We start from the raw sequence: 20,754 nt of genomic DNA, 5'->3' as shown, positions 1-20,754 counted from the left end.
CCGTGTTGGTACTCCGTCAAATAATGCATGGCAAATTGCCCATCATGCAATTGCAGCCCCGAGTGCCCGTCTGATTTGGCAACGAAGCTATATGCAACTTTTTTCTAGAGCACTAGTATGTAAATTAAAGAATGCTAAATACGGAGTACTCAGGTGATAGCTCTCCTTCTTTTCTTGCGAAAAGGGTACAGAGTTTTTTTTTTGCAGAAATTATGACCCCGCATCTCAAAGGAATAAATGTTTACATGTTCTGCTGCAAGCTTCAAATATTTTGTAAAAGATGGTTATAGCAATGACAAAAAATCATCAATCTGTTAACAGAATAGTCATGTATATAAATACTGAGAGGAATAAAAGACCAAGTGGGTCGATATGTCCGAGTGGTTAAGGAGACAGACTCGAAATCTGTTGGGCTTTGCCTGCGCAGGTTCGAATCCTGCTGTCGACGTTTATTTTTTGTTTAATTCTTTTTGAGCCCAACGGAACAGACGTCCATGTATTGTTATGAAAAAATGCAATGCAGATAATTTGTTCACTGACAAATGAACTTGTGTGAAACCTTTTCCGACTGTTACATCGCATGTACTCGCTCAATCATCGTGTCTAAACAAATATTGATCTATGTTGTCAAAAAAAAACTAAACAAATATTGATCTTGCACGTTTGCTAATATGAATTCGGTAGCACAATACAAGTCTTTAAATATCTTTGTCAAGACCATTGATCTTGCACGCTTGGTTGTGAGGTGGGGCCTTTCCCATGTACCTAATTGGGCTTACCTCTCGGGCTTCGGAAGCCAACGGCAACTCAACTTTCATCTATGGTGGACAAGGTGGCGAATAAGCTCCAGACATGGTCCGTCCCTATGCTTACTCTTGGGGGATGGCTCACCCTTGTTAGATCGACCCTCTCAGCTACGCCGGTCTATGTCATGATGTCTCTCAACCTTCCTATGAAGACCATTGCGGGCATAGAGAAGATATGTCGTGTGTTCTTGTGGAAAGGCAGTTCCCCTCGCAAGATTGGTGGTTTAGGCATCCCTAATCTGAAGCTTCTCAATCTTGCACTCAGAACACGATGGGGGTGGCTATGTCATGTGGACCCGACGCGTCCATGGGCTGAATTCAACATCCAAATCCCGGAACAGGCCAGGGCACTTTGTGAGGCGGCGATTGAGGTGGCAAGGGGGAATGGTGAAGCTCTACATTTTTGGTATGATCCTTGGCTACCGGAGGGGCGTTCACTTGCGGATTTGGCGCCTACGCTGCTATCGGAGATCTTGCGTAGGGCATCCAGGCTTTCTGTGGCCGAGGCTTTGCATGCCAATGGTTGGCTTCGGGCCATCCACCCGGAGCTCTGCTTTCAGGCGCTTGTGGATCTTCTGGTGGTTCATGACCGCGTGGCTGAGGTGATTCTTTCATACGATGATGATCGTTTCCATTGGAAATGGAGCGACAATGGGACCTACACGGCCTCGTCTGCGTACGCGGCTTTCTTCCGGGGTCGTGTGCTTGCTGCGGGGGCTACTGAGGTCTGGTCCTCCAAGGCGCCAACTAAGTGCAAGACATTCATGTGGTTGGCTCTAAAAAATAGTTGTTGGACGGCGGATAGGCTTTCGAAGCGGGGTTTGCCCCACCCGGCACGCTGTCCTTTGTGTGATCAAAGCAATGAGACCATTGACCATCTTCTTCTTGGTTGCGTCGTGGCTCGGGAAGTGTGGTCGACCTCGCTGCGGGGCTGGAACAGGCTTTGCTGGCTCCCTACTCCGCAAGCCTCTCTTGCCGAATGGTGGACGAGCCTTGTGGTGCAAGGCAAGAAAGAGAAGAGGAACCTCAACACTAGCATTACTCTCATCTGCTGGTGCCTCTGGAAGCACAGGAACTCGGTGGTGTTCGATGCAGCAACTCCGAGTGCTAGAAAGATACAACAAATGATCAACAGTGAAGGAAGGGCATGGTCGAGCGCGGGTCTTTTTCATAGTGTAGATTTTTCGCTTTCTAGTCTAGTGGATCCCTTGTGGAATGTAATAGAATGGTCGCTTTACTGGCGCCTACGGGCATGTAAATGCGTCGCGGAATCCTCCTTCAATATATGATACACCTGCTTGGGTGTATTCTAGAAAAAAGAAAAGAAAAAAAAAACCATGGACTCGAATGGCAGTTCAACAACTCATGTTTCCCTTTTTTTATCCCTTTTTAAGCAGAAGGGGGGGGGGGGGGGGCTTGTCAATTTAAGGATGATCTGGTCCACGACAAAAACTTAAAATTCGTTTTATGTGCTTTTGAGCTAGTTCATGGTCAGAAAGTTAACTTTCATAAGAGCGAGTTGTACCGTGTAAGAGATTTTGCTCAAAGAAGTGTTTGTTCTAGTAAAATTTTCGATTTTAACATGGGTAGTCTCCCCTTAACTTATGAGGGAATTCCAGTGGACGTTAAAAGACTGAGCAATTCTCATTGGGAACCTAAAGAGGAAAGAGTTGAAAAGAAGTTGGAAGGCTGTAAAAGTTTTTTTTAATCTATTGGAGGCATGTATAACAGTATAAGTAGTGTTTCTTTGCACATGTCAGTCTTTCGTCAAAGCAAACTAGAGGAGTTATCAAAAGATTGGATAATTACAAAGCCAGATTGCTCTGGCAACAACATCAGGACAAAAGAAAGTATCTTCTGGTGAATTGTCGATCACACGTAGAAGGATCTGACTGAGTGGTATCAAACATACCGTCTCTTTGGCGGCGTTTTGACATTTGATCCGCTACGAAGTTGGGTTCTCTCGTAAAATCTAGTGTTTGAGATTTAATTCGCAGCAAAGCTAGGTTCTCACATAAAATCCTTCATTGCAACTCCAATCTATGTTAACATCGTAATCTTGTAAAGTTCCATAGGTTCTCTTTGATTCGTAGGATTTGAAAAATAGGATTGCAATGCCATGCCTATTTGAATACAAGATTGTGGTGACATCAATGTTGTGTTTGATTGAATCAAGGAAAAACAAATGAATCTTCACTAAAGGTTTGAATGAAAAGATTTCTTTTTTTATAAAATACAGTGCAAAAGAACCCTAAAGAAAGATTTCCCACCCGACTCAACTTTCAAATCAAACAACCCACCGGAAAAAAAAAATCTAAGTATTCCAATCCTCCAATATTTCAATGCAAGTCCTTAGGAACTTTTCCAATCCTCCAATATTTCAATGCAAGTCCTTAGGAAATTTTGCTATCTTTGTTGTTTGATTTGTAGGATTGAATTTATAGATATTTTTCTTAGAATTTCTTTGAACCACATTTCATAGGAAATTTTCTATTGATCAAACCTGTTGGAAATTTCTTACTATGATCGAATCAAACAAACTTTTGAGTAAACACTTATATAAAAAAAAAGTTGGCATAAACACAATCCTATACAATTTGGGGCATGATATTGTAGTCACGTGCTTTTCCTATTCCTGTGCATTTACAACCCTTATTGTGCACCTGGGAATGAAGCTTTTCCCCAGGCTGGATACATTTCTTTGCGGCAACATCACAATACGCGGTCTTAATCTAATATATTTTAGTCTTTCCAAACTAGCAAAAAATCAAACTAAGTAATCCTGGATTACAGAGTGACAGAAAACCTGACAAAGCTGTCAAAACAGGATCTCCATATTATTAGAGACGTCGACATACACTTGTAGGTTCCAAATTTGGTACACTTCAGTAAATTATTTTTTTGCAATTTCTGTAAACGTAAAACTGTGAAGCTATTCAATCTAGTATACAACAAACTATCCTACTAAATTCAACAACAAAGATGCTTCAAAATGTACACAAATAATATCTTCACTCGTTGTGTGATTATGAACTTCCCACACTCGCATCAGTTCGAATTCTGAAGAAACATGTTCAGGCTTCAAAATTGTTATCTTGGTCTCGGTCGATGCAGTGCATTAAAAATTAAATGGGATGTCAAATTCACTGCTATACACGAGCGCCCAATGTCTGGAGCTGATAAAAGGAAAATTGATGTTTTAGGGCAACACATTTCAGGGTTCCGCAATGACAAGCAGAATTTAAATCAATATACTTCAAACCTGGCCAACAAGAAGATCCACTTGTTCTCTGTACATATCCTTTAGGTCAACAATATCATTTCGTAACTCTTCTAACTGCAAAACAGCACAGATTTTTTTTCATAATAAGTATGAAAGAAATAGAAGGTAAGGGTCTACGGAACAATAATACAAAGATATCCGAAAGTGTATCGTGCACACACAATGTCGCATTGAATTCACATCCCTTTGAGAAGACACTAATACGGACAGGTTAAATTAGGCAGCTTATGCCAACTGTCAGACAACTAGTTCATTGTCAAGCTTATGCATGGGTCCATTCCATTGTTAACAGAAAGTAGTATTGGTAATAGGTCATATTAATTGAATTTACTAAAACATTTTTCAGGACCATCTTATACGGCAGCTACAGAGTGTGCATAAAAATGTAACCAGAGTCCCAGCCATCATGGCAGTTCCAACCGGTGGTTAGCAACCAGTAACCACCCCGTAAACTGAGACCAGGTCACCTCTAGTTTTCCTTTACCATGGCAATTTCTATACAGACCCTCATTTTCAACAAATTACAGCGAATAGATGTTTACATTTCAATAACCAAAGTTTGAAAAACAACATCAAATCTAAAACCAGACGAGTTACAGGTTTTATGACTGAAACAGCTGGGTTTGTGGGCTAGGTTGCAATCACCAAAAGTCACTACAAGCTACTTAGTGTAGAAATTCCAGGTTACTAATTAGTGAAGTTAATTACAGGATTCCACTATGTAAGCTCGCTACCACAATTTGATTCATGAAGAGGACTCCCTTTTCCATATGATATGAGACTAAATATAATGACGGATTATATATTGTTGGTGTATCTTGTGGTACAAGTCAATAACACAGAGAGTAATGGTGAGATGCACTGCATGTGAGAAATACCTCTTCATCACGTTCACCCATAAGTTCTAGAGCTTGAAAGTGTCTTTGTTTCAGTGCTTCCAGTTCAGCCCTTAGGCCAGGCAGAGCAGCAGCTTCAGTCCGCAATTTTTCACACTGCATACGAAACCAGTTCAATTAGCACCCGCATATATAATGAAATTATAGTCTAGTTGGTTCACAATGATTTACTTGTTCTGTCAGTTTCACCAACTCCTCCGCCAGAGAATTCCGAATAGATTCTAATGAGGCCTGTAATATAAAAGTGACATTTATTCAGTGCCAATTGCAAGAGAGATTAGCGTACTAAAGCATGAAGGCCGAAGTATTAGAACAATTGCATACCCAAGGAGTCTACGACAATGCTCTCAAGGCTGTAGCACAAGTAGTACAAACATATCATATCCTAAACCTAACCTAAATGATGAACATTTGAGGGTGACCTGATGTCATGATAAAAGAAACATCCTTTTGGAAACATAAGTCACAGAACTATTTCAAGCTATTGCTTCCACTTCATCAGAAATTAGGATATACGAGAATGACACACAAATTTGTAGTAGCTAACACATAGGCTTTTAAAACCAGTATGGGACTGAAGATTGTTTGATAGAACATGAAACAGATACGGAAACGTTGCCAGCATAGATGGCTTCAAATGGTGTAGGCCATTCTAGTGGGCAAAACATGTAAAGGTAAAACATCTTATGAAAACACAAGTCGTGGAACTATTCCAAGCTACCGCTCCTGCTTCTTCACAAATTAGGATATATGAGAATGACACATGAATTTGTAGTAATTAACCCGTAGGGTTTTAAAACTAGTATGGGACTGATGAGTGCTTGATACAATGTCCAGGGAGTAAATGGCCCACTACATTCTAGATGATGCTGAATGATATAAGTTAGGTAACCAGGCACCTCATGAAAACAGCCAAAAAAAAACGCTATATGGCAACATACAGTTGGGCTCAGGGTTTGCCAGCAACTTGATATAGTTTCACCAATTTTTAAAGGGAGTGTGAAATAGTGTGTGTATGCACAAGCTAGTGCTAAACTTAACTAGAAATATTTTAGACATCCATAATGCACAAGTTCAGGTGTAAATCGGCTAAAAATAGCTTTCTACTCCAATATACTTTATGAAATAATAGCTTGAATAATCAGCAAATGTCAGTTTCCAGAAGTAATATCAAATTTATATATATAGCAAGAAAATAAAATAAAATAGTTTAGGAGAAATATTAGAAGGATGCATCCGCACATATACATACCAAGCGTGACATGTAAGAAGCCAGTTCTCCGTCCTTTTGACGGAGTGCTGACTCGAAAGCACTTGGAGTCATGCTCCTCAGATAGTATGACATATTATTTTCTGCTGACATTCTCCTCTCCAATGATGAACTATCTGATAAGTCCAATGATGCTTGAAGGAAATGACTTTCTTCCAGGCTGCCAACACTCAAAGCACTAGAGAGCCTTCTGACAGGAGCATTTCCTTCAAGAAAAGCAAAGAGGAAACCAACAGAGTCACAGGTAAGGCAACAAAAAAGAAAAGCTGGATTGAACTTACAGAAACTAATCAGAGGCCAAGAAAGAGCATACTTGTTTGATCTGGAAGCGGAATTTTAGGTGGCTCCCGGGAAGATGTTTTCTCAAGTTCTGCTCTGGCAGCCTTTTCCCTTTCAAGGTCCTGAAATTCAGAAGTTGCAATTGACGCAAGAATTTAATAGACACATTAAATTGTTGCCAAGTTGGTAATGTATGAACTAGAAGATCTAATGGCAGGCACATGATTAGTGACATTTAAAACTAATTTTCTTCACGTAGGGAAAGCAACGAAGTAAACAAATACCGGTTGATCCTAAAATAGGCCTGCTATAAGATAGCCTCCAAAGTTCAAATTTTATGTCATATGTTAAACAAAGTGTTTCTAGGTCTCATCAATGAAATTGGCAGCAGAAACATTGCTCCGTATACATGTAGTTCCAGTTCTTTTCAGGAAGTGATTCACAGAGAAAATTGACTACCGTCTCAAGCAGCCCCCTGTGTTCTGCTGCTTCTTGCAACTCCTTTTTGTGCCTAGCTCTAAGCTCCTTTATTTCTTCTTCAAGTTGCTTGGCGCGTCCTTCTTGTATTGCCGCCTCCTCCTTAATTGCAAGGTACTCCTGTCTACTTTCAGATGCTCTCTGCCTCTCTTTTTCAAGAGATCGGCTCAGCTGTGTCTGCTCTGTTCTAAGAATTGTAATCTGCACAAGACACAAAGTTCATTTCAAAATAAATACTTTTCTTACTAAAGGCCCCAAATTGTTGCCAAAAACCCGGGTTGACTTACAATAATGTCACAAGTTTTTGTTTTTAGAAGAAATTATTGCACAAACCTGGGTCTCCAAAACAGTTATGCGTGATAAACTTTGTGACAATCTCTCATTTATGGACCGCTCCTTTTCTCCCGAGGCAGCAGCTTTTGCTTCTGCTTCCTGCATATTTGAGTAGGACAGATAAAACTATGTCAGTGAAATATTTATGTTTGTGTTCCTGACACTGCCCGACTGCACTAAAGATAGATAGCACCCAACCACTCCTCTTTATCTGTACATTTGCAGAGGCATAAATAACTACAAGAAAACAGTTATTAATGACTTAATGTCAAAGTTTATGTCCATTTTGTTCTGCTGTCCCTGCTCATTGCACATTTATAACAATTTAAGGTCCATGTTGTAGTTCTAGTTTTCTCCATTGTTTTTCTGCACATCACTGTTAAACCAAAAGTTCAGAACAGAATTGACCTGAAGGCGAGAGTTTAAGGTTCTCTCCACACCAGTCCAAGCTTCTTCCCTTCGAGCAGCTGACTCCTGTTAAAATTAAAACACAACTGATTAGCCAACTTACAACAGCAGAAAAACTCAATTCACAGACTCGGATGCATACACCAACTAACAGAAGAACAGCGAAACAATTACAGCACAAGGAAAATCCAAAGCAAGCACTCATACCTGCATGGCTTCAATTTGCCTTAGGAGTGGCCTGGTCGACTCAGGAACTTGTGTAACCAGTTCATTATAACGAAGTTCACTGGCCTGAAGTATTAAATAATGAAAGAAATTGAGAATTGGTCCATGACTACAGTACTCTGTAGTAGCAGCTAAAACAGAAGAGCTTACTTGGTACCGCTTTTGAAGATCATCATGATCCCTTTTTAGCCTTTCTTCCCTGAAAGCTGCCTGAAATGCCACGAAAGAAATACTTGCAATCAGTGAATCGAAAGTGGGCAGCTAAAACAATAATTATCAGATGAAGTTTTTATCCAGGAGTCAAATGTAGATTATGGTTAGATCAGCACAATATACACACTATTTGTACCGAGGATGTTGAACTACAGATGCACAGGTGCAGACGAATATTTTCATAGCATACCTCCTGTTCTTGTCTGGTGAGAGCATTCCTCAACTCATCAATTGTGTTAATCAGCATGTTTTCTTTTTCACCAGCTTCTCTCAAACGGCTCTCAAGCTCAACTTTGGCTTCAGTGTTGACTCTTGCTTCAGCTAATGCCTCAGCCTCTTTTGCTGCACTAAGAGCATTTGTGTAGAACTCCTTCTGAGCTGCAAGTTCAGATTGATTTCTTTCTATTGTTTCTTGTAGCAACTTCTCGGTTGCTGCCTTGTCTCTTTTAATACTCTCAACCTTTGTCTCCTCAACCTGTAAAGTCAGAAAATTGCTGAGTTAGTGACTGCACTTGAAGCCTGAGAGCAAACAAAAAGGATGAAGATCAACTCCATAATCTCTGAGTGCAATATTTCAGAGTTGCCCATCAACCAAGTAAGAAAGAAAAAAGCATGTCTGACTGTAACGAACTCATGAAACTGTAAACAAGCTGTACGGGTGATGCAAACTACTGTTCAAATGGAACAAAACAAATAGGAATAAACAAACAATAAAAAATAGCTTCAGAAATGATTTTTTTAATCATGCAAACAGCAAAGAAAAATACTTTATGATATTAAAGCAGATAAGAAAATAATTTAGTTGGGGTCAATTAATTTATTTATTCATTCATTAATAAAACAAAGTTGATTTTCCTTTTTACCTGGATCTTTGAGTTCATCCGCTGTTTTTCTTCTTCAAGCTCACGAACCTAGCTTCAACCAAAAAAAAGAAAGCAAACTTGATTACTTTGGTAAAACCTACTTTATAATTTTGATGAAGTAGTATGGTTATAGAGTCATATCCCATGCCTGCGTCCTCAGTTTCCGTATAGTAGCTTCTTGAGCAGCTTGTTTTCGGGATAGCTCTTCGCCTGTTCCATTGGTAAAAACAAGATGTTAGTGTCATTGCCAATCATGGTCCAGAACATACTAAAAAGGTGAACATGATCACATGGGGGGCTATAGTATGTACATGGTCTAAAGCAGCGGATGGAGGAATAACGGCAAACTTACACATTAGGGCATTAGGCCCTTTTCACAAAGAAAATGTGCATGCCTAATACCTAGTTATCTACAACTACCATTGGTAGCCAGATCAGAGCCTTACAGCAGAGAGCCAAGGACTTCAGCTCCAACCAAAGCAGTAAGGCACTCAACCAAGGCTAGCTTAAAGACACAAAACTTCCAAATATCACACGATAAACTGCAGAGTACAGGCCCATACAGAAGTGATAGGTGGTTTAAAAGTTTGTGATGTCATTTTTATGGTCTTATATCCATGTTCTGGAGGCAATTACATATTTTTCTAATCTTACTAATATGTACATATTCATGCATGATCATTGAAGTCACGATTGAAATGACTCTAATCAATAAAGGGTGCTCGACACGGTGCAACATAACGTATGGTAACATTAATATTTGGAATGTTCACTGGATGTCTTTAAATAATAGAAAAGGCAATTTCATATTGTTTTCAACAATACAACAGAACATATTTTGACTTAACATTAGTTAAAATATGTTCAGTAAGCATAAAAATCACAATTATGCATACCTTCAGCCATAACCTGACTGATAATTTCGTCCTTCTCTTTCAAAAGAGCAGCCGCGTCACTTTTCTTATTTTGCTCTCTCCTCAATGTGTCTCGTTCTTTGGTTAGTGCATAAACCTACACACATTGAGGCATGCACATTACAAACATTTCAGTGCTATGCACAAGATTAATTGTATATATGAACAAGGACACTGGCAATATAAGTTATGAACCCGGAAGGGACAAAAAATGACATAGAGGATTATGAGATTCTGACAATAGCATTCTAAGGAACCTTACTAATGCAGCTCATTGCCTCACTCTAAACACAACTTTAGTATTAAATATCAACTCAATTTCTTGATGAACTGAATTAAGAGAAAAACAAAATTAACCATAGTGCAATAAATGTAATTGCGCCCCAGCTAGTCAAAGGGTTCAACAATAGAAGAATTGCAGGAAAAAGAAGTTCAAAGTGTAGCTAAATAGCTTGATTATTTTACCATGATTTTACCATTAACATAAAGTTCAAAGTTTAAAGCACAGAAGAGAATCTTTGATTATTTTACCATTAAAACAAAGAATGCAAAAAAAAAGAATAACAAAATAGAGCCACTGCATAGGCCTGGTAATGGTGCAGGTTCGTTCGGTTTTTTTGGTGCGGGTTTTGCATGCGGGTTCAAACAGTGCGGTTTCAAATGGATGGGATAGAAAATCGGTCTGGGCTGGTTTGGTATTAGTACAAATGCGGTTTGGACTGGTGCGGTTTGGTTTGGACCGGTCTAGAACTGAATTGGGCTCAGACCGTGGTCTCCAACCTTGGTTTCAGCCCATGAACACCACTTGGAATAACAAAGACCATGATGGCACGGCCTCAACTTCCCCTTGTGATGGTGACGGGGTTGCGCTCGCCGCCACCTGCCAGCTTCGGCGTTCCGCCGCCAGACGCCCTTGCCTAATCCGGCGCTCCGTCGCCGGTGCCCCCTGTCTCCTCCTCCTTGTCAACTGTCACCGGCTCCCCCACATCGTTTTCCTCCCGATGTCGTCGCCTGCCTGCTCCGGCGTTCCACCGCCAGCCGCCCTTGCCTGATCCGGCGCTCCGCCGCCGGCGCCCCCTGCCTCCTCTTCTTCGTAAACTGTAACCGGCTCCCCCACATCGTCTTCCTCCCAATCTGCTCCCCAACATCATTTTCCTCCCGATCTGCACGTCGCCAGTGTCCCCAAGGTCCAACACCCTCCGCCACCGGTCGCCCTTCAATCTCCCCGCTTCTGCCTCCCTCCGCCTATCTCCATCGAAGCCTGACCGTGGTGCCGGAGCCTGCGGTTTCTGAATTGGTTTGGTGCGGATTGGATGGAGAAGTCGTACGGTGCGGTGTGGTTTGGGTTTTCTAATTTCACTTCTGGTTTGGTTGCGATTGGGAAATACACGTGAGATGTTATGGTGTGGTTTGGATTCGGTGCGGGCTTAGCCCCATTACCAGGCCTACCACCGCACAAAAAGCATGAAGATTGTAATTAGTAATTACAATATTGTATGTGAGTAATATCGTATATTGTTTATCAACCCTCTGGTCTTAGCGGCATTTAGCGCACTTGTATCTATCTGTTCTCCATGATTATTAGTCCTAAATCAGGTTGCCGTATGCAATACGCAATGATCAACTGTCAATAGTAGCACTGAGTAACAAAAGTAATGTGTCTCACCTTCCTTTCAAGAGTTGCTACTCTTTGGTGATATTCATCCTTGAGAGCATCCATTTCTTCTTCAGCTGACTTACCCTGTACAGTAAAAAAATTTATTATAACACTCATCAAAGGCTAAAGGAGCTGCCAAGCAACTCAGTATTTATCTTGTTTATTTTCACATAATTCAACTCAAAATTGTGGTGATTACTAAACCGAAGGCATCCTTTTTTTGTTAATTAACTGAAAGACATCCCAAATGTTTATGTCCAGAAGGCAAAAGATAAGGAATCTGCTTAGCAAACATACCTTGAGCTCATCAATTGCTGATTTCAATTGCTCATTTTCATTCATCAGTCTAGCAATTTCATCAGCTTTGGACTGTAGGAAAAATAAAGTGTTGTTAGAACCTAAATAGGTGGTGAAGGGTCATGTATGTTGCAAAGAAATGACTAACATGGGGCCATAGGCCATTCAAATTATACAATGTTTTGACGATCATTGTTAAGAACGCATCTGAAGCACATAATACCTCATGACCGGCTCGGTGCATCAGAATATAATACTCAGAAAAGAAGAAAGATAATTGCATGATATGCTCCTTTCTGACACTACAAAGCACTTTGAAATATTAGATAACTGTACATATTTTATGTTTTTTTCCGTAAAGCATGACACCCCAAAAAAAGGAAAATATGAGATGAATCCACATCACGGGTAAACTAGATTCAGACTGAATAAAAAGGTACATATACAGACAATTTAGCAAGCACTCATTGGTTCAAACAGATTGCACTAAAGGTTTGCTTCCAAGTTGAATCATCCAGGAGTAACTTTCATAATGTACAAGTTCAACCACACATGCATCAAGGGGGTATTTAGTTCGAGGGATTGCCTCAATCCAAGATGAGTTGCCTCAACATGGGATGATCAATCAAATTGGTGGGATGACTCAATTCCCATTAGTGCCAATCTCATGCATATGAAGGATGAAGTGGTGTTGGACTAACCGAGTCTATTCCTCAACCCAAACAAGTGGGCTAGAATCGGATGATATACTCACTGTCTAGTTCCTCAACCAAACATGTTACTAACTTAATTGCTACAGTAGATGCTAGAGCATGTGGATTTTGGAAATGATACCTGGGACTGCCTTGCAGCACCTTGCAATGCAGCATCCATCATCTTCATTTCACGTCTTAGTTTCTCTAGTTCAACAACAGAACCAACAGATTCTCGAGAATTTATGGTTGTTACAGAGTCATGAATCTTTTCTTCTTTTCTCAAATCATTTGCATGAGAACCAACTTCTACAAGACCAACAGGAACATGTACAGAAGCGGGTGCTAACTCATTTTGCGAGTCTGAATCATCATCCATAGTTATCGACTTTGAGGTAGGGTTTTCAAGTTGCAACACTGTATTATCCACATTTTCAACAACAGATACTGCATGTGCTTCTGTTTGACTGTTTTCTTCTTCATTCTCAGCAGCGTCGTCATGTAACTTGACTTCCACATGACTGGCTTTGTCATCGATAACATTGCTCTCATGTGGGCTGATTATTTCCTTTTGGGCATCAAATTCTTGACCAATCTTATTGCCTTCATTTACATCATCTGAACTGGCTACCGTGGAATCTGCTGGCTGTGACTGGTTACCATTTGTGTCATCCTTTCCATCATGAATAGATTCTTCTGCTCCAATAACACTTGATTGATCTAATTTATTAGGTGAAGATGTTCCACCACCAGGTATGTCCCTGCCGGACACTCCAAGCTGGCTCGGTAAAGCTTCGTCATTGGGATCAGAATATTCATTACCTTCGTGACCCTGATTTTCCCTCTCAACTGAGTTACTAGTTTCAATGGAGCCACTAGAATTTTCTTCGGCTATAGATGGATGTATCGGGGACTGCGGTGTCTCTGATACTTCAGAAGTTGCCCCCTTAGATGTAGGTGACTCAGTGGAGCCACCATTATTTTCTTCTAATGCTGAAGGATGTGTTGGAGCTTGCGGTGTTACAGATTGGTCAGGAACATCCACCTTAGATACAGGTAGCTCAGTGGAGCTGCTGACATTCTCTTCTAATTTTGGAAGCTGCTTTGGAGATTGGGTTGTTACTGATACTTCAGAAGCATCTGCTTCAGATGTAGCTGGCTCGGTGGTGACCCTATGATTTTCTTCTTCTGCTGACGAATGTATTGGCAATTGTTGCTTTTCTGATACTTCCGTAGAGTTCTCCTCACCATTTTGTCCCATAAATGCCATGACAGGATTAAAGAATCCTATTCCATCAGAGTTGGATGTACGTGATCCTGATCCTGGATCACCCAAAAACACATTTTTTGGGTCTCACGTTAGCCATGTAAATGAACAATTAGAAGCTATATATTCTCCAAATATGCTCATCCTAGCGATGCTACTCAGAACAAAAACTATTGGAAAAAAGTTATGAGAATAGGCATGAATTCACTGCCTCCAAGTTCCATTACTTCTCAAAAGGAAAGAGCAATACAAAATCTGTTGTAATGCCAACGCTACTAAGAAGTATGTATAAGTTTTTATGATCTGGCTAGACCAATCAATGATCAATAATGCAGCAGCTGATAAATACGAAACTTAGGGACTGGGGTTTTGCTTGACCAATTTACAGAGTCCGAGACTTAAGCAATAATCTATCTACATAAGAAGCTGCGAGAGCAATGGAACCAGCGATGACCTGAATTCAAACTTCTGCTTCCTACAATCACATCAGTCAGTATACACTATCGATAGCTAACTAACCAATCATCGCATGAACAACGCTACAAACAGCATTACCGCCAGTGACAATCCCATGACCCAGTGCAGTATTCAACCAAAAAAATCCCATCGCAGTTCCCAATCGACACTTGCACGCAGCCAAGCATGCACCAATGCTGCCCGGCTAGGCGGCTACACGGGAGGAAAGGGGTCGGGTCGGGGGGGGGCGGCTTTAGCATGAGTGGCGCATACCTTCCTCGTCGTCGCGCTTCTCCTCGAGGCCGAGCGCGCTGTCGAAGTTCTTCTCGATGTTCTTCACGCTCTCGCTGATCTTGTTCACGGCGCCGGCGATGTCCTGCAGCCCGCCCAGCGACACCTTCCCCGACCACCACGCCATCCCTCACTCCCCTCCGGGTCCGGCTCCGATCACCAGCAGCCGCCCGCACGCCCGGCTAGATCTCGCGCATAGATCTGATCCCGGCGCCGCCCAATCGACCGACCCACCGCTCCCGCTCCGGCCGCGCGGGATCAGATCCTGATCCGCCTCGCGACCTCGGCGCCCCCCGACCCGAATTGGGGACCGACGCCCCAGGCCGGGAAGGGAGACGGGGAGCGGGAGGTGCAGGAGCGAGTGTGGCACGGGGAGCGGGGGAGAGCTGCGCAAAGCTCCCGCCGTGGAGATGTAGTAGGGAGAGAACTAGGGTGGGGTTCGGCGGGAGCGCACGACGACGGCGAGGTTTTGGTTAGTGCGTTTGGCCGGTGGCTGGCTGGTGGCGTGGGGGCGCCGCGTCGTCGGTGCTGGCTTTCTCACCGGTGCGCTGTGCGCGCGCGGATCGGTGGATCTCGGCCTGAACTGAACTGAACTGAACCGAGGAAGGTGCGCCTCCCTGTGCCCTCGCATCTTCGTTAGCCGCGCCAACCTGTGTACAGTATACCCACAAAAAACAAACGGCCGTACTGTATGGTATTTCTTTTCTCGTTTGGGCCAGAGGGCATCAGTATAGACGGTGGATTCAGGCCCGCCGAAAAAAAGCGGGTCCATGTTGGTAGTGTTGGGCGTGCAACAACGGCTTGCTTGTCGCTCTGGATCTGGGCTTAAAGCTGGCAGCCTGGCCCGGCTCATCGCATTCACATATTTTTTTAGTCGCGTCTTCTCGCTCCCAGCACACTTGTGCGCCATCCTGCCTGTGGCCATGCATCGTGAAGATATCGATTCGCAAATCCGTGCATGATCGATTCGCTGTACGTAGCGTAGCGTCAATTCCTTTGCTGCTCCATTGTCGTAGAAGCGTACCCTGCATGCATGCGCTTGCCCATCGCGGATGAGGATGTGTATATAGCACGTACGCAAGGCTCAGCTAGATCGATCTCAGATCTGGATCCACTGTATATATCGCGCCTGTACACATCCCTTCCGCCGTATTTACCGGTTAATTAGTATCCCCGGCCAAGCGGAAGGTGCTTAAGATCGACTAGCAATACGTTACACTACAATATACGTACTCTGCCTGCCCACGTTGCATATGTATCCTGGTGCTGATACGTACGTACGTGCAACATTTGCAAAATGCAACGGAGTACGTGGACGTCCTTCTCTACCTATCTCTCTTTACTTTCCTTCAATGATCAATACGGAGTACGTTACGTGCACTGTCCTAGCACCTAGCTAGAGGGCTTCTGGGCCCACCGGCCCACCATATCTCAGTGAGACCGTGATCGATCGATCGATGCCGTCGGGGACATCTGGTGAGATCTTTTCCGACGCCCGTTCCCAGCTGGACAACCCCACGCAAGCTCCGGTGCCACGTTGGCCGCGCCATGTCATCCCTCCCAAGAATCAAGCGATCAGGATAAGCCTATCCGGAACCCTGCCGCGTGGCGCGCTCCCAATGGGGGCCTCGCCCATCCCCGCCAAGCCTCTCCCACCCAAACCTGATCAGCCCCGCAGCAGCACACCTTCCAAATATCCCCAGCACTGGATCAAGTTCGCGCACGTAACCCGCAGCAAAAAAAAAAAGAAAAAGAAGCTCAGAACACATCCCACTGTTACAACAATGGTGTCGCTCGTCGCCGTCCAGCCGTCGGCCGCCGTGAAGGGCCTGGCCGGCAGTTCCATGTCCGGCCGCAAGCTCGCCGCCACCGCCCGGCCGTCCTCCCTCTGCCGCTCCACCCGCAGGTACGCACGTGAAGCGAGCTAATATGTCATCGATCGAGCGTATGTACATACGTATAAATAACCGTATATATACGCGTGCGCGTACGCCTGCAGGCCTGCACGAGGCGTCGCGGTGCAGGCGAAGTACGGGGAGAAGAGCGTGTACTTCGACCTGGACGACATCGGCAACACGACGGGGCAGTGGGACCTGTACGGGTCCGACGCGCCGTCCCCTTACAACGGGCTGCAGAGCAAGTTCTTCCAGACCTTCGCGGCGCCATTCACCAAGCGCGGCCTGCTGCTCAAGTTCCTGCTCCTCGGCGGCGGGTCCCTGATCGCCTACCTCGGCGCCACCACGTCGCCGGACCTGCTGCCCATCAAGAAGGGGCCGCAGCTTCCCCCCACCCCCGGCCCACGCGGCAAGATCTGATCTGATTTGATTAAAGCTTTGGTTTCAGTTTCTTTCTCTCTCTCTCTCTCTCTGAATCTGTTCCTGCATATGCCTGTGCTTGTGTACCATGGATCTGCGTATCTGGACGTTAAGTCCTTCGTTGTATGTACTCATATGGCGTGCCTAGCTGCACGTACTATCAGCAACCGGAAGGATGCTTTTTACTGCTCATTTGTTCCTGTAAATTGATTTACTCATACGAGTGGTTTTAATTTCCCAATGCATAGAGCCATGGTACAGTTACAGTTACTTATTACAGTGCCGATCTAGAACGCCAGAAGCTAACACAGATCGATCTCCAAGTTCAGTGATATGTTATTACCCTCTTAAATTGTACGTGGGGAGAACACTAGCCGAACCCAAGCATGGTCTGCAAGTCAAGTCTAAGATAACAAACACTTTACTGGAACCACAAAACTTTGCTACAGAAGTACAGTAAGAAAATCTGGAGGTCCATTTTCAGGTCCAGTGTCAGAATCTTGTGGTTATTTCATGTAAATTTAGCAGGAGAATCGTCATCACATTGTCTTGGCAACTGCACCAAATTGGAGGTATTGGTGCCTGAAAGCTTGAAAGCTTACATAAACCTCACAATGCATGCTGCACCCTCAGTTTTTGCGGAGCTATTTACGTGCAGTTTTCCCCGGAGTCTCTGCAGCAACATCAACACCATATTGATCGTCTTTTCCCCTACGGCAGCGACTAGTGTCTAGATATGGGGCTCCTTGTTCCACCCAAATTCTCAAGCTTATCTAGGTAGGAGAACCTCTTGGTTGCGATCGACGAAACCTTTGACAGCTTTGCACCCCGAGGTTCCTGTGAATCCGACATCATGGGCCCGATATCTCCGTCCCGTGGGCCCACGTAGTCGAATAGTGTCGAGTTCAGAGGCTCCATTCTTCCCAGCCTCTCCACCTCGTCCTTGGCATCTTGGACGACCGTGTCTGTGTCATCTGATGATAAGCTCGGCATTCTCGTCGCCTCCGCGTTCTTGGGGTCTTGAGCAAGGGAGTCGGCGCGAAGAACGTCTTCGATGCGAGACATAACCGTGTATGCTAGACTCTCAAGAGTCCTGGAGTAGCTCTCCAAAATGGCACTGCCAACATCCTGCAAAAAAATCACAACGAGAAAATGTATGCAATGAGCATGAGTAATAAAGTACTGTAGGAAATCCGAAAATACAGTGGAAAATTGAAGATGGTTGCCAGTACCCTGTTGTACTGGATTTTGCTTATGTCCAGAGCTGACTGAGAAATTCCGGGGAATCTGTGCTTAAGGAGGAGAAGAACATTCTCCGCCCTCCCCTCAAACCGTCCCCGCTTCTCATGACTGACACCATGCCCCCACATCTTGGCATCCTTCTGCGTCATTTTCTTCTGCCAAATGACAATCGAGGCTTCGATTCGGTTCTTCAGATCAACGATGCTGTACTCGGCTGACAAGTCTACTGATGCTATGAGTTCTTCTGGGTCAAAATATTCGTCAGTTATAAGCTTGTACATTGAGTCTCCAAGGCTAGACTTTCCATTCTATCAAGCATAAAAAAAGAAGATGCTGTCAAAGTGAGTCTCGATCCCTCTAAATGCAGTGAACCGAAGTAAAGAAAAATGTTATGCAATGTTGCTGTGTTCATATGGGTCACCTTAGGCAGAGACTCCATATAGGCTTCTGGAACATCCATCTCCATAAGAACATTAGCATTGATGGCCATTGTTGCCTTATGGACTTGGCCGACGAGCTCCCTCTGGTGTAGAAGCCACCTCCTCGACGAGTCCGACAGACCATTAGGAGGGACCCTGACAGTCGGGAGCCACCACTTGTCATCCTGCTTCGGCGCGTCTCCCTTCTCCGAGTCATCTGCGTCTTTCGACACGTACCAAAACTCCTGCTTGTCCCTGAAGCTGTCAAGATAGCTCTGTGCCCCCACAACAGGAAATGTGCAGCCATAGCATATTAGCAATTCATCAGGTATCTCCACGCATGTCATTCTCGTAAATGATTTCAAAGAAGAATGTGGCAGAGCTTTACAAGGAGCATCCCGTCGAGCTTGCGCAGTGCGGGGATGTTCATCTGCAGATCCTTACGCTGCTGAGTCATCATTATCTGTTTGGGGGGAGAGAGAGAAAAATAGCACCGCTGTAATTGGATTTGCATAAAGATGTTCCGTGATACAGAACTACATCCAGGTACTTGTGATAAGCAAGGATCCTCTTGTTTCTGACCTCCATGGTGGAGCCATCCTCGGACACCTGACGTGAAGGAACGAATTCGACGATGTGGTCGGCAACGGACAGAAGCCAGTCAATTTCTTTTGTCCATCGGGCCTTCGGCTCTGCGGCCATCGGCTGGAGACGCCGCTGCTCACCGAACACGGAAGCTGCAATGTGCCACGTCATGAGAAAGAAATCATAGCTGATCGTGTCAGTATCCATCAGAACCCAACGGACAGAATGGGAAGATTTGAAAGACAGGGACTGTTATTGGAAATGGAAAGATCGGAAATGGAAGGTAAGGGAGAGATTACCTGCAAGATTGGTGATGGCGTTGGAGAGAGCGAGGGCAGAGGACACCCCTTTGCCGGTGCCGGACATGTCCTCCCCCAGCAGCAGCTTGGAGAACTTGTCCCTCACGATGTCAGCATCTGGATACATGCAATCGATCACGAAAACATAACAAGGCATTTCTCTGCATTTGACGACAGAAAGTCAGACAGACACTAGAAAATTAACAATGGTGAGACCTGAAGGCGGGCCCTCGTTGCGGGGGGGAGGCTTGGGGGGCGGCGCGGCGGAGGTGGAGGACCTGGGCGCGTCGGACGGGCCGCCGGCGAGCGGCGGCGGGATCAGGTCGACGGACAGCTTGCCCCTGGACCCGCAGCTGCTCCGCGAGAGCGCCCGCCGGGCGCAGGGCAGCGTCTTGCCCGTCGTCGCTGACGACTCCATGGGGCTGCCCGGGTCGGCGATGTCCTCCGACGCTGTGGACGACACCGAGAGCGGAGAAGACGGCGTCGACGAGGAGGACGAGGAGGAGGACGATTTCCGCCGCCTGAAGGAGAACCTGTCGCGGCCGTGCCCGGTCTTCAGGAACGGCGGCGCCATCACGCGCTCATGCCAGGCATGCCGCTAGCTAGCTAGCAACCAATCGCCGCCGCACGCATTCTCACGAACGCCCTCCGCGCGCCGACGACCGCGGGCCGGCCCGGCCGAGGTCCGACGGACGGACGGTGCGTGGCGCACGCGCGGGGGTGGCTAGATTCGCGGAGGCGGGTCTGCGGGAGGTCGCGCGCGCGCGGAGAGGGAGGAAGGAAGGAAAGGAGAAGAAGGGTTAATCTGCCGTGTGGATGTCGCGGGGCGCGGCGGCCAGCTTGGAAACGTTGGGTTTGTAGTTGGGCATGGCTCCCAAACATGGAGCGGGAGACTGCTGGTTTATCGTTGCGGGCTGCCTGGCTGGGTGGCCGGTAATTGTACGCGATTCCTATTTTTAATCCTGGATTCGCTTGGCCGTGTGGCCGGTTAATTGGGCGCGTGACCGTGCGGCACGGTAGAACCGCCCGTGGTTGTCTGTCCGGTGTCGTTTGGATCTGGCTCGAACGAACAACTGGTTGGATTTCCGGACCACGACGAGTATCCAGGCGCGGAGGAAGCAGTTATTTTCAGTCAACAACACTTGTATAGATCTCACACATATCAGAGATTGGATTAAACGATTGTTAGCGTCGGCTTGAAAATAATTATTTCTCAATTGTCTTATGAATAGCAAAGCTGTTTGAATTATTTGTCCGATTACAAGCC

General features: G+C 44.9%; 3 protein-coding genes and 1 non-coding gene across 5 annotated transcripts; 2 read left to right on the top strand and 2 right to left on the bottom strand.

The window, feature by feature from the left end:
• Positions 1-366: 366 nt before the first annotated feature.
• TRNAS-CGA lies at positions 367-448 on the top strand. Its single transcript has one exon. It is a non-coding gene; the product is annotated as a tRNA-Ser (tRNA).
• Positions 449-3,601: 3,153 nt separating this feature from the next.
• Positions 3,602-15,237, bottom strand: LOC100826537 (golgin candidate 5). 2 transcript variants are annotated; one of them, XM_003567863.4, is made up of 19 exons: positions 14,610-15,236; positions 12,756-13,936; positions 11,922-11,993; positions 11,634-11,708; positions 9,950-10,064; positions 9,202-9,263; positions 9,054-9,101; positions 8,381-8,665; positions 8,128-8,187; positions 7,960-8,043; positions 7,753-7,818; positions 7,345-7,443; positions 6,994-7,212; positions 6,569-6,656; positions 6,238-6,461; positions 5,157-5,216; positions 4,968-5,081; positions 4,069-4,143; positions 3,644-3,982 (listed from the first exon to the last, which is right to left on the bottom strand). In XM_003567863.4, the coding sequence occupies exons 1-19, from the start codon at positions 14,752-14,754 to the stop codon at positions 3,956-3,958; spliced, it is 3,099 nt and encodes a 1,032-aa protein (XP_003567911.1). In that variant the 5' UTR covers positions 14,755-15,236; the 3' UTR covers positions 3,644-3,955. The 2 variants fall into 2 exon arrangements, with proteins under 2 accessions (XP_010231037.1, XP_003567911.1); XM_010232735.3 differs by having other exon boundaries at positions 3,602-3,982; positions 7,960-8,187; positions 14,610-15,237.
• Positions 15,238-16,306: 1,069 nt separating this feature from the next.
• LOC100826849 (photosystem I reaction center subunit VI, chloroplastic) lies at positions 16,307-17,183 on the top strand. The gene is made up of 2 exons (XM_003567864.3): positions 16,307-16,533; positions 16,627-17,183. Exons 1-2 carry the CDS (start codon positions 16,412-16,414, stop codon positions 16,940-16,942), a joined length of 438 nt encoding a protein of 145 aa, XP_003567912.1. The 5' UTR covers positions 16,307-16,411; the 3' UTR covers positions 16,943-17,183.
• Positions 17,028-20,401, bottom strand: LOC100836854 (rop guanine nucleotide exchange factor 9). The gene is made up of 7 exons (XM_010232734.3): positions 19,704-20,401; positions 19,488-19,604; positions 19,186-19,340; positions 18,992-19,066; positions 18,606-18,878; positions 18,175-18,492; positions 17,028-18,070 (listed from the first exon to the last, which is right to left on the bottom strand). The coding sequence occupies exons 1-7, from the start codon at positions 20,059-20,061 to the stop codon at positions 17,666-17,668; spliced, it is 1,701 nt and encodes a 566-aa protein (XP_010231036.1). The 5' UTR covers positions 20,062-20,401; the 3' UTR covers positions 17,028-17,665.
• Positions 20,402-20,754: the final 353 nt, after the last annotated feature.

The sequence above is a fragment of the Brachypodium distachyon genome, chromosome 2 (assembly GCF_000005505.3).
Source record: "Brachypodium distachyon strain Bd21 chromosome 2, Brachypodium_distachyon_v3.0, whole genome shotgun sequence".
Lineage (NCBI taxonomy): Eukaryota > Viridiplantae > Streptophyta > Magnoliopsida > Poales > Poaceae > Brachypodium > Brachypodium distachyon.
The sequence above is the reverse complement of the archived record's forward strand: the minus strand, read 5'-3'. Positions and strand labels throughout refer to the sequence as shown.